The following is a 13,281-nucleotide window of genomic DNA, read 5'->3' as shown; positions in this document are numbered from 1 at the left end:
CTAAGCCCAAGACGGCCTCCGACCACCACATCTCCCACCAGTCCTTCTCTGTTAGTAAACAGCAGGTCGAGCGAGGCACCTCCCCTGGTAGGCTCACTTACCAGCTGTGTCAGGAAGTTGTCTTCCACATACTCCAGAAACCTCCTAGACTGCTTCCTCTCTGCCGTGTTGTATTTCCAGCAGACATCCGGGAAGTTGAAGTCCCCAACGAGAACAAGGGCTAGCGATTGAGAGACTTGTGCCAGCCGCTTGTAGAACGCTTCATCTGCCCCCTCATCCTGGTTGGGTGGTCTATAACAGACTCCCAGCAGGATATCTGCCTCGTTGGCCTTCCCCCTCATCCTTACCCATAAACACTCAACCGTATCATCATCACAGTCGTTGAGCTCTATACAATCGAATAATTCTTCTTAAAGAATTATTCTTGTTAAAGAATTCTTGTTAAAGAATTTGAATTCTTGTTAAAGCGGTGGTATTCTCATATAGTAACTGTACAACAGTGTTTGAGACTGTATAGTTTCTGTTTTGTTAATGCTGAGCATTATGTGAAATAGAGGAGTTATGCTTGAAAGAATGTTGTTGCCTGGCTAATGGCAACCAGTCTTTCAAATCAGAAAGTGTTGGAGGAAGTACCTTATTGTAATCTGCCATTAGCGCTGTGGGATGATCCAAAGACAATGTCAGGTTTTTTCCTTCCACTTTGCCATTAAAGAATCCAATGAAGGATGCATGCAGGAAGCATTTTATACTTGGTGTGAAAAGTAAACATAGCAATTGAATTTATGGTAGTCAAACAAGTTGTAGTCTACCAGGACATACTAATTTTTCTTTTTTGTTCCGCTGTTAGAGACTTAACCTCTTTTTGTGATAACTTACTGGTTGACACATGGAGTTTGTAGTTTCCTGAAGTCCGATCTGAGCTCAGTAATGTTTAGATGGATAAATGGTGGTTTTCTTTGATTTCTTGAGATTTTGAACACATTTTGTATTGAGCTGTTTTTTTCCCGATCTCTCTGTTTTCAGTAGTTCACTTTTGTGTATGTAGCTTTAATCTGTTCTTTTGAATTCATTAGTAGCAGCTTTGCAGTGAAGGATTGGTGATCAAACTCAGTGAGTTCTTTCATTAACAGAAAACAATTTGAAATACGTATGTCATAGCTACTAGTAGCTGCAGTAGCCACTGTTCAGTTTATGGATTAAAGGCTGTATGAAATAGATATTCTTCAAAGTACAGAAATATTTTGAGATTTGTCAATGTAATAGGTGTCCTTTAGACCTTCTGACTGTAGTTTAAAGTACTACTGTCACATCAGGTCCTAGACCTTTTATCACCTTTTTATTGGAAGTTAATGAATGTGCCTTTTACGGAATTCCTGTTAAACCATTTCTGAAGGGATGGAGTTTTACGTAGTCAGAATATCCATTAATGGCTGTATTTTCATCACAATCTTACCAGAAATTTTATAGGATAGTTCTTTTAGCATGCACTGTCTTTGCTTGCTTTGACCATCACCTTATAGGGTGTATGTGTGAAAGGGGAAAGGCCAACTGAAAAAATACCTAATCTCAAATGAAATTTTTCTAATATGCAAGGCATGTTAAGTCTTCTCAGCTGTGTTCAGCATTGTAGCAACAGTAGAGTAGGTTCAAGGAGGGATAAGCTGGGAGGAGTTATGAGAGTGTGAAGACAGGCAAGAAGGAGCAATGGGATTTTGAAGGAGCTACTAGGATTGCAGTGGATAACAGGATTCTGGAGAAGGACTATGACTTAAGGTCCAGGCTGTCTCCTTAGACTTTCTTCTTCTTCTTAGCCTGTTGCCCTGAGGTACTGTTTGTCAAAGACACAGGCTATTCCTCCGTCTCTATGGAATTCTCTATCCTTGTTGCTCCTACTGCCTCCCAAAATAGCCCTTTCACATGTTCTTATGCCTCTTGGCCTACTGGAAAGTGGATCAAGGCCAGGACTCTTAAGGCAAGGAATGAGGCACTGTACCCAAAACCAATAGTAGTCCTCTCCTTCCACTGGTCATCCCTTTGAGCAGTAGCTACCTACCTGCCCTGATCCTTCCCTGTATAGGTAAGAGGCAAGGAAGTATTTAGACTGGAGTAGTTCTAGTTCCATCTGCTCCTTGAGCCTGTCCTGGGCATTTGGCCAAAAGTGTCTTGTATTTATTTTTGCTGCAAACACCTTTTCTTTTCTTCACTTATTCTTTGTGAGCCTTTTCTGGTTCCTTTCAATTATTATCAAATTCATGCGGAAGTAATTTATCATGAGGTAGATTTATAAAATATTTGTCCAAATATGTAGTATTTTTGGTCATGATAAAATAGCTGAAACATGAATGAAAGATGCATATCCAAACATTGCTGTTGGATGTTTTTTGCCTTTTTTTTTTTCTGCTGTAATGATTTTCACTATGGTGGATGCACATATACATACATATAAATGGAGAGATTTTCCATGTGACAATGTTTAAGTAATACATAAGTATAAAAAGTCTGGATCTCTGAATATTTTTCTGAACACTCATACTGGTATGACTCCATGAATCATAGCAAACTAAAACTTGGCACTTTTGTTCACGACAGAATGTGCATTTTTGTAACTATTCACCTTTGTCCAGCTCTAATGAAAAGTACATATCCAGTCACTGTCATTGAGCCATAGAGAGCTTTCATTGTAAATGATGATAATCTACAAGAAATAATTAAAACATGACTGTACAGCGCTTTCTTGCCAACAAATTGCTATCTTCGTTATTACTGAAACTTAAGTACCATATAAGGAAGAGATTTTCAAAGTCTTTTTAGAGGATTTGCATGCCTGTTTTTCTTGCACTTTAATGGAAATTGGATAGCAGACACCTTAAGCAACTTTGAAAGTTTTGTTTAAAATGTATGGGGTTTTTTTACCTTTATGATTTTTTATAATGGAAGTATATTTGTAATATCCTTAACTTCAGACCAAGACTATTCCTAAATTTACATGGTACCCAAACTTGCTGATTTGCAGCAGTTGTCATCTCTTCTGGCTGGTAGCTACTTACCTTTTGCAACTGCTTCTTTGTCATATTACCAAATCTCCTGTGCATGTGAGGTACAGTAACCTATGTGTGTGCAGGTAGTATAGCATTCCTGGGATTCCTCAGCTTTACTGTGATAACATACCTGCCCGTTACATTTCAGAGAAGGGGTTCAAGGCCTCCTGGAAAGAGGATGGATGAATTCTTTGGGCACTTACAAATGGCCTGTAAGCAATATTTGAGCACCTTGGCATGCAATGGTAAACGGAGAAGGTACCCACCATCCATGTGACCAAATGGATTTTCTCTCTTTGTACAGTATATACTCACACTTCAGCACTCCCTTTTCTGTGCTGACTACGCTTTGCTTTTGCTTTTCTACCTTGCATCCCTGATTCTGTCTCCTCTAATATTTTTGTTTTTAAATTGCACCACATGTTTTCCAGCTCTCTTGTAAGCTGGGCATTCCACCCCTATGCTCCAGCAGTATCATCTCCCATCCGCTACTGCCATAAGAACTGCTACATCTTGTATGAAGGGTTGTCCTTTGCTGTGCACCAGACGCAACTTTTAAGAGCAGTGATACAGTCCATGTGTCTGAAAAGGTCTTTCTCCAAATCTTAACCTGAGGACAGGAAATTAAGGACACTAGAATGGGTTTTTTGGGGAAAAAAAAGTCATGAAATGGATTTAAGAGCCTGGAAGAGGCTATCCTTGCCTTGATTCTTTCCCTGCCCAAATATCATAATGACTTGATACATGCAAAGATTTTGATTCTTCTGTGGATGATATGGTAACCCTTTTCCCAGAGAATTGGAAATCGGCGTATACAGTCATTATTTACCTTCCCCTTCTAGATTTTAGGTTAAAAATACAAAGCCTCTGAAAAGAATACTTTTAAGTCTCACTGTATTAAGGGAAGAGATGTTTGGTGTGCTGATGGAACTGCATTAGTAAGCAGTTGTGGTGACAAAGTCTCATAGCAAGCTGGAGGGTTCGGAGGATGGAAAGTTGGGAAGCTTCTTTGGTGCAGCTTTTAGAAGCTAAGGTATTATTCTTGTCTTCTTACTAAAGGCAAACTAAAAGCAAATATTTGAAAGTGTACTGGATTCTTAATGCTGTTTCATTTAAATTTTTTGAATTCTCATAGCTTTTCAGCATGGATCAGTGTTACTGTTGCTCTCTTGGTTTTGTGTGTGTGTGTGTAGTTCAGTATTTTGATAATAGTATTGTTACCAAAACTGGAAATACTCTACCGTTTTTTATTTCCATTTTTTGGTACTTGTCTTTAAAATGTGTTCAGTGCTCATCTACCATAGATGTTTTGGTGAATTTGGCATTGGCGTAGCTTTTGATGAAGCTCTTATTTTCTGTGACTCATCTGAAACTTTGATTGGTTCCTTTGACTCTGTTTCATTTAGTTCATATTTTAAATCAATAAGCCACTTGAGAGAGAAAGCGGCAAGGACACCAGCACTTGGATTTAAGCGCTGTCTTGCCGTGATTTCTCTGAGAGCTGTAAATTTTTCTCCTCTTTCATTCCTCAGCTTCTGTTCCTTACATAGTGGAAAACTGCTTTTTATATTATGAGATTCCTCTCTAGATCTTTACAAATTTTCTCAGATACTTACAATGTTTTGCAAATGTTTCTTAAAATACTACGTTTCATGTGTCTTTCATCTTGCCTGATATTGATAAGGCAGAAACAGAAATGGGAATTGCTGCAACTATAATTGAAATTTTTCAGCCTCTGTTCACTCACGAGTACTTTCTAGCTTTTATATTATTACTCCATCTTTCAGCATCCAAATACAACCATGAACTCAAAGAATAGATGTATACAAAAGTACCCTGAACGCTGGATGAAGAGCCTTCCTTATACAGTTTTAATTTTCTCTTCAAGCTGTCACTGTGACTTCTTGGTTTTCTTTAAATGTCTTACATCTGGCTACTGAAGGACAAAGATTTTGCTCTTTTGCAAAATAGCCTTTTTATGATTTTGATATTGATGTCAAATCTGGATAGTCCAAATTCATTTTTATTGCTTTGTATGGTATATACTTGTTAAGGATTTAGTGCAACTATAAACATCTCCAGAACTCCCCATAGTGGGGATAAACTGTGAATTATGGACTTGCTAGAATGGGCTATTTCTTTAAGGCAATCTGAACCTCTGTAGCTCTTCATAGGGTTTTTATAAAGTAAATCAATGTTTGTTTGTAAATCTAAATTGAGGAATACTGCTTTGGTAATTGCATTGTTATTTGCCTTTTCCTGAGCAAATAATACTAAACAGTTAGATGCTTTAAACTGCATTCTTGAGTTTATAACTTCCTGAAAAAGATTTAGTTTATGTGGTGTAGTACATTCCTTAGCCTGTGAATATGTAAAAGCAATAATCAGTGCTGATTTTAAGGCATTTAACTTCTCTTCTTCAAATTCTATATTCCCAAAATTGAAATCCTATTGCCTCACGGTATAAATAGCTGGTACTGATTATACCTCTTACGTCGTAGTCTTTCATCAATAGATCTGGCAGCTTAAAGTCAGAATCTTTATGCATATTCTACAAACAAGGAAACTGAGGCATACAAATCTGAAATTACTTGTTCTTGATCACCTGGCAGTTTGAGATACACCCTAGGAATTTGATACCACGATCAGGAGTAGGTGCAGGGCTTCTGAGCCAAGAAAGCGTGCTGCCTTTTTATTTGAATGGGCTATGTTTCAAAAGGCTGTGATTGCCTGTTTTTATTTCTCCAGATGAATCCAATACCAGAAACTCCGCTGTGAATCTTTCATGCAGCATTATCTCCCTGTCTGGAGGAAGGGGGCATTCGACTTTCTTTTGGGTTTTTGAGCAATTGAGGGTGATGGTGGATGTCCCCGAAGAGTAGGGCGCACAGTACTTGCCTTCAAAAAAGGGAACTAAGAGGAAGCAACTTGTTATAGGCTGATCAGCCCAACTTGGATTCTCAAAGGAGTACTAGAAAGAGTTACTAGTAGTCAGTGTATAATTAAGTGATTGCATTTGGGCTACTTGGAGGAGGGGGGAGTAACTTCTTCTTGGACTCACTGGCTGGAGTTTATAACAGAAACAGTAAGTATCAGACTTTCGGACTTCAATGAGATTGTTGACACTGGCCTACGTGACATTCCCATAAGAAAGCTAGGAAATAACAGACTACAAGATCAGTGACTCTTAACTTATTGTTGTAACCACTCCTCGTTTGAAAAAAATTATGTTCCTCCACTTTACTGGCTTCAATTTAGCCCTTTCACCTGAAGGTTAATGCCACCTCTTCACTTCCTAATAAATCTAGTAGGTGAACACAACAGATTCCATCCCAAGTCACTTAGGGGTCTTTGCACTGACCTGCACACAGTACAGAAGCTGTAGAGGGTCCTGACTCTGTGCTCCATGACTCTTGCTTATCCTATTGGAAGGTAGTAGAGCAAGTCATCATCGCCTGGTGTTAGCTGCATGATTTCACTGAAAGGCTAACTATAAGAGTTTGCTGTCAAAAATGGTAAGTTGTTTTATGTGGTGTTCCCCAAGGACTGATAATAGGTTTAGTGTTATCCTATATCATAATTTATGCATTGGTTCATTAATCAGAGTATGCTTCCTAAATGCCTATGTCTGAGAGGGGTTGCAATTAGGGAAATGCAGTATCCCCTATGTATCTTGACTTTAGTTAAGTGTTTGGCGTAGGGAAGAGGAAAAATAGGGATTAGTATAAGAACTGCAAGGTAGAGTTTCAGTGGGAGTTGGGTATATTGGTAGCTCTGTGAATTGGCCCTTAGTTTTTCTGTGCCCCATTTCTCCTATGGAAATTTTCATAGAGAATTTATAGCGATTTGTTTTTATCTTGTGAAGAATTGGGCAGATAAATACTACAGAAGTTAAGTGGCCAGATATTGTGTTGAAAAGTGAGTAAGATAGATATAAGTAGGGGTGAGCTTCAAATAATTTATTTCATTATGACAGATGATGGATTTTTTTAAAATGAATGTATTTGTTACAATATTACAAAAATGTTTGAATCCCTTGTTCAAGAAAAAGACATGGCATGTTCTTATAGCATTTTCTGTCTCATAAATGGAAAATCCTAAGACATATCACAGAAAGATGTTCGTAGTATAATGCACTACTACTATGAGCTTCTGTACTGCACTTCTCAAAAAGAGGAAAATGTGTTATAAAATCTCACCCTCTTGTTTTGTTTTGTTTATTCTAGTGTTACAAATCTTAAATACCGGGGAAGATGTGAGCCCGTGATTTCAAGAACTCTTCAGTTTCTAAATGACCTTTCTGTTGGATATCCTTTTTACTGTATATGCCATAACATATTATTTGAAAATAATTAGGTAAAAATTAATGAGACTTTTGCTGTTTAGTATGCCACATTTTTAAACCAATAAGGGTATTAATATTTATTCATCTTGGTTTATCTTTTTCTATGTATAGTTTTTAAAAGGTGCACTCATTTCCACCAACTTCTTATCAACAAAAGAGAAATCGTACAACTAGTTGCTTATGGTCATCTGTCCCATTCCTAATCTTGAAGTCAATACCATTGATGAGTTCAACAATATTGAGAACAGGATTGATTCTGCTAGCAGTTGAGAACAGGATTGGTTCTACTCTGAGGATGAGTTAACTAAGATATGAAGCATGAGTTAGATTTTTAAACACAAGCCTCTTCATGTTTTATCATTGCCTGATTCTAAGTTCCTCACTGTGTCAGTGTCATCATTACTACTGATAAAAGAGCCATGACTTTACATGTGGATTTTTGTCTGCGTTCAAGTATTTTTGTGAAATTCTTACCCAAATCATGGATGCTAACTTGCTATCTGTTGCAAACCTATTGTATCTTGTTCTAATACTCAGTTACTTATCGTAAGTTGGAGAAGAATGTCTGCTCTTTGAATTTGCAGTCAATTGATCAGGAAGAGTTTAAAAAAAAGTAGTAGCTGTTTTTGATGTGACACAGTCTTTAAAGGCATACGACAGATAATCAACCACCAGAGCTCATGAAAACATTCAACATTGAAATCCATCGCTATTTTAAAATAAAAACAACTTTTCAGTAATTTTCTAGAGGAGATTGTTAGACAAGCAGAGGGGAAGGCACCTGGACTATGACAATTGGCATAATTTTATTTCTCCATAGAACTCTAATCGTGTAAGAAGAATTTTAATATATTTCCTTGGGTTGAAAGATGAGTGTCGGTTTCCACATTCCATAAGTGAATTTTGTTTAATGAAAATCATACAATGTGTACTTCTAAAAGTTTACTTGAAATACCATTAGGCAGCTAACTTTTAATGAAAATCATACAATGTGTACTTCTATATGTTTCCTTGAAATACCATTAGGCAGCTAACTCGATATTTTAAATATGCAGGTGTTTATGTTCTCATGGCATCACAGAAATAGGACTGGAAAGGACTTGAAAGTGAAACATTACTAAGGAATTTGACAAAAACAGAAGGGGAGACATTTATTTCATTAATAAGATTTATGACGAGTCTAATGAGCACTCTCCACTTTTATACGATATACTTATTGCTTCAGTAGGTTTCAAAATAACCAAGAAATTTAACATGGTGCACCTGACTTAAAGTGCTTGCTTGTTTATGTATGTATGTATACTTGCTGAAATAATCAGCCTCATATTACCGCTAAAGCCAACAAGCATCTAGCATTTCATATTGTCTTCTGGAGGCTTTCAAAGGCATGTATTCACATGGTAGCTCTCAAAAATGAGGGTCAGTATAAACTATTGGTGCAAATAATACTTTTCCAAGGCTGAAATGTCTGGATAGTTTTAGTTTTCGAATTACTCAAATTATATTTGCAATAAATGAGTTTCTGCTCATGAAATAGCTCTAATAATATCAGGACCTAGAAAGGATGGAAAAGTAGATATTTAATAACCTAAGTTATCCTGAAGAGCAGAAGTGTGATGAAATTGTGGGGTTTTTTCTTTGCAGAAACTTGCTAACTGTTGCAAGAGCAGTTTCAGACCCCTGTGCATAATCAGGATGTAAAGCAGCACTGCCTTCATAAAGATACATCTTAAACATCAATGTGAAATTTTTAAAGACTAGTAAAAAGAGAGATTAACTAAAAACATAAGTACCAAAAATTTATTCAATTACTTTTCAATGGAAATACTTCAAACAAAAATTCTGAGAACAGTAGCTTTTCTGCTTAGATGGGTGGGGTTGTACAAAGACGGCTTTGATGCTGGTTCACTTCACCGTGATGTTGTATTAGTTAAGTTTAAAATTGTGTTCCCTGGCAAACCATAAAAGATTTCAAAAGTATTAGACACCCACTTTTGTGCTGGAATTTAATATGCAACTTTTTATTGGAAAATAATCGTCCTTGTCTGGCAAAATCCACCATGCAATATTTCTGTTAGTAGGCATAATGCAATAAAGACAGGGAGGGCTATTTATCACTACAAATTTTGAGGATTTCAGGATTCTTTTTATTATTTTAATATATTTCTTTGGTATTAAATCAGAAATGTGATAAATTACACCTGTCGAGGCTGTTTTTCCTTTTTCCCAGAAAATGATGTACAACCCAATTTCACTGGTCATTTTGGCTTTTAAAGATATGTATTTTTTTCCTATAAAAAACTCTACCAATAGGGTTTTTTTTAATAATAATACTGAAGTACTTTTTATTTCAAACATATGAAGTAGTTTATAACTACTTCCTGGCATTGCAAACTTTGGCCTTTTCACATTATATTAGGGTTTTTTTAAAAAGCATTAAGTATATATTGCTTTGAAAGAGTGTATGTTAAGATGCTGGATCCAGTGGATCAATTTTCAGTATTTGATATAGATTAAATTGTGGCTAGCCTGAGAGGTTAAAATAATAATTTATTTAATTTCAGTACTTGCTTGTACGTCAATCAGCTTCTACACAGTCTTAGAAATTGGTATTTTTCTTTTTTTATGTGTATAATAGCCTTTTTCTAAAGGATAATCCAGAATTAAAAGCAAACCATAATTGCAGCAACTGTACTGTGTAACAGGGAAAAAAAGAAGAAAAAACATAAGACAGTATTAGCAACAAAGGCAACAAATGATTGGAGCTGGTGTCATGGTTTACATTACTTTCACAATTATTCCAGGTTTGCATATTTCGAAATATATTAGCCCAATTTGATTTCAAAGCTCAGTTATTTGAATTATAAATCATTATGTCCCTCCTAGCTGATCAGTTGTGAAATATCTTTGAATTCATTTACATAATGGAATATGTTAGTCATTCCTTTATGTCTTTGAAGCCATAGTGCTCCCTCATGCATGTTTAGTTCTTTCTAATAATTAACTTTTCCACTGTATATTTTTGTAGCAAAATAACTACAGTTTTATTGTTATTTTGTAGAATAACTTGGGGTAAAATATTTATAGTCTCTCAAAAATTCTTTATCAATAGCTTTGTTAGCCTTACAATGTTATGAAAGGCTCTCCCTTGTAACGGGGGCAGGGGGCAAAAAAACCCCAACTACGTAGCTTTGCAATATAAAACCAGGTAATGCTGTGTCAAATGTTATCAACTGACAAAGGAGCGTCATCTTAAAACTAGATTAGGAGATTTTCCAATAGCAGCTATAAAACCTATTCTTACACTTTTAACTGTTTAAAAATAATTTAATCCATTTAAAATGAAAAGGGAAGTTGTTTATTCCCATAAAAGTAATCAAACTCTTCAGTCAATTATGTGCAGGAATGGCAGAGTGAAGCAAGCACTCAGACAAAAAAAAAAAAGAAAATAGTAACAATAAGTGTTATGGGTATTTGTTTGTAAAATCTTCTGTGTTTGTACATGACTGTAGGCACTACTGTACAGTGTAAATTATGCAGTCATACTGATTATTTCTTAAAGAACTTCATCAATGCCAGAGATCAACAGTGTTCAGTAAACTAATGAGTCCTGTTTTTATAATGTTCATTGTAGAAGGTACAAGCCCGTAAGTCACTTCATTCATTTGATGCCTTCAATGCTTATGAATGTTTCTGGGTTTTGAATTTTTCTGTGGCATTCCTGAAAAAGTGTATTATTATACTTGGATATCACAAAGCCTTTTATATCCCCATTTTACAGATGCAGAACTGAGACAGTGGAATTTAACTGACTTGCTGAGAGTCATACAGCAATTTTATGTCAAATGAAGGAGAAGCAGAAGTCAGAAAATCCAGGCCATTGCTTTGGCCATTCTCTCGCTCCTTGTTTGCAAACATCCCGCACAGCAGCGGTTACCTCTGTACAAAAGCTCACAAAGATGTCAGCATGGCTTTCACTGGAATACGCAGTATTATCTCCTTTGCCCAACCCCAAATGTTTGAATCATCTGAGACAGGGAGTTAGTGTGTCCTCATGCTATTAAAGATGTTCATAATTCACACAGCTAGGAAAGGATTCGAGTTGTGAAACAAGTCTTAACCATCTGAACTTTAAGGACTTCTATAACATAGTTTTTGCAAGCTCAACTTTTGATTTAATATGATTTCTTGTGCTTTTGAAAAGAAACCTTAAGAAAAATACTACATTTCACCAGGTGTAACTGCCTAGTAAGTCATGCTAGCATATGTGATCTGTGGAATATATGCAGTCCAGGAAATACGTTGTTTCTGTGTCATTTAGTGTGCATCTCCCTGGGAGCCTTTGTATACAAGCAGGTGCAACAGACTCAAGCTTGTCCTGCTCAACCAGGGCCAGGAGCTTCAGCCCAGGAGTCGCAGGGCTTTGCTAGTGCAATGCGTAGACCAGACCAGTAGACCTTCCTGAGGGGCCTGCATTGAGAGCAGAGCGTGGTGGCTGGGGCCAACGCTGGGCTACTGTAGTTACCTGCCATCTGGACTGTCACTGGCTTGAATTCAGCCACTTTGTGGAGCGGGAAATTTCAGTTCATGCTTAGCAGTAGTCAGTTAGATTGGCTTTTTGTTTCATAAAGTTGAAGAAACTGGGATTCCTGTGGAAGTATCCATAGATACATCCAGAATTCCCACCTGTATCACCTTGTTATGGACTTTGCTCCGGCTCTGAGACTTTGTATGTTCTTAAGAAATTTCCATTCGGTTCTTATACATCTGAAAATACTTTGGTTAAGTGTTTAACATAGCTCAGTATGTATGAGATGCATTTTTATCTGTTGTAACTGGAACAAATTAAATGTGATTTTTGACAGGTCTGGAAGATCACCTCTGTGATTTTGAGGCCATTACTTCAGAGCTGCTTAGGGCTGCTGCCAGTCCCATTGCCAAGTGCCAGTCGTCTTCAACACAGGCAGTGGCAAAACCACTTTTTTTTTTTATATGCTGATAACATGGGTCTGTCTGGGGGAAAAACAGCACTATTTATTACCAGAAACTCTCCGTTTAATTATAAAAGTCATTTAGTTCATTCATCTCTTTTGTGACTAGAATATATGCCATGAAAAGTAATTGCTTTAATTAATAATAGATTATGGTCTTTAATGTTCTAAAGAATGTCTCCATGACATATATTTCTAGATGAAGTTCAGGTATTTTTTTAACGTACATTTGTTGTTGTTTCAGTTAGGATTTTTTTCTCGCTAAATATTCCTGAAAGTTTGTACAACCTGATAATGTAATCATAATGCTGCGAGGCTGATTTTTCCTTAACACCTGCTACTTACAGTCTCCTGAAAAAGCTTGTGAAAATAGAGGCTGTGAAATTCATGCTTCAGAATCACACAGTAAGTTTTCCTTACTACATTGAAAAACATCGTGTGTGGTAAATTTTGTGGAACACTTAACTTTTCATACGCTTATGTTTCAACAGAGTAAGCACTTCCCTTTCTTGGGCATCAGCGATAATAACAGCCTCAGTGACCTTAGGTGCCGGACAGTGTTCTACACTGCTCTCACTCGTCTTCTCATGGTAGATTTAGGTAAGGTCCTCCTCCCATGTCCCTGAGACACCTTGCTGTCTTGTGTAATACTATGAACTTTTAAGGTTATTAAACCAATTAAACAGCAGTTTAATTGTACAGTAGATCTGTTATAGTTGGTATTTAAACCACTGCCTATCAACTTTTGAGATTTATGGCATTAAGCAATAACACTGTATTTGTTTGTTGGTTCTGTTGGAGAAATAAGCAAAATGAGTTATTTTTTGCACAGAAGCACTTTCTGTATTAAGTATGAGGACTTACAACATTAAGTGCTTGGGTAAGTACTCTTGAGTTTTCAGGTGAC

General features: G+C 36.7%; 1 protein-coding gene across 1 annotated transcript in view; it reads left to right on the top strand.

Annotated features, from left to right (window-relative positions):
* Nucleotides 1-13,281, top strand: part of RANBP17 (RAN binding protein 17) — a 164,770-nt gene that overhangs the window by 88,240 nt on the left and 63,249 nt on the right. The window contains exons 16-18 of the mRNA XM_009285979.1: nt 7,265-7,345; nt 12,716-12,779; nt 12,866-12,974. Of these exons, the coding sequence (XP_009284254.1) occupies nt 7,265-7,345; nt 12,716-12,779; nt 12,866-12,974 (254 nt within the window). The remainder of the gene's footprint in view (nt 1-7,264; nt 7,346-12,715; nt 12,780-12,865; nt 12,975-13,281) is intronic.

Source organism: Aptenodytes forsteri, unplaced genomic scaffold, assembly GCF_000699145.1.
Source record: "Aptenodytes forsteri isolate BGI_AS27 unplaced genomic scaffold, ASM69914v1 Scaffold54, whole genome shotgun sequence".
Lineage (NCBI taxonomy): Eukaryota > Metazoa > Chordata > Aves > Sphenisciformes > Spheniscidae > Aptenodytes > Aptenodytes forsteri.
Note: the sequence above shows the minus strand (reverse complement) of the source record. Positions and strands in the feature narration are given on the sequence as shown.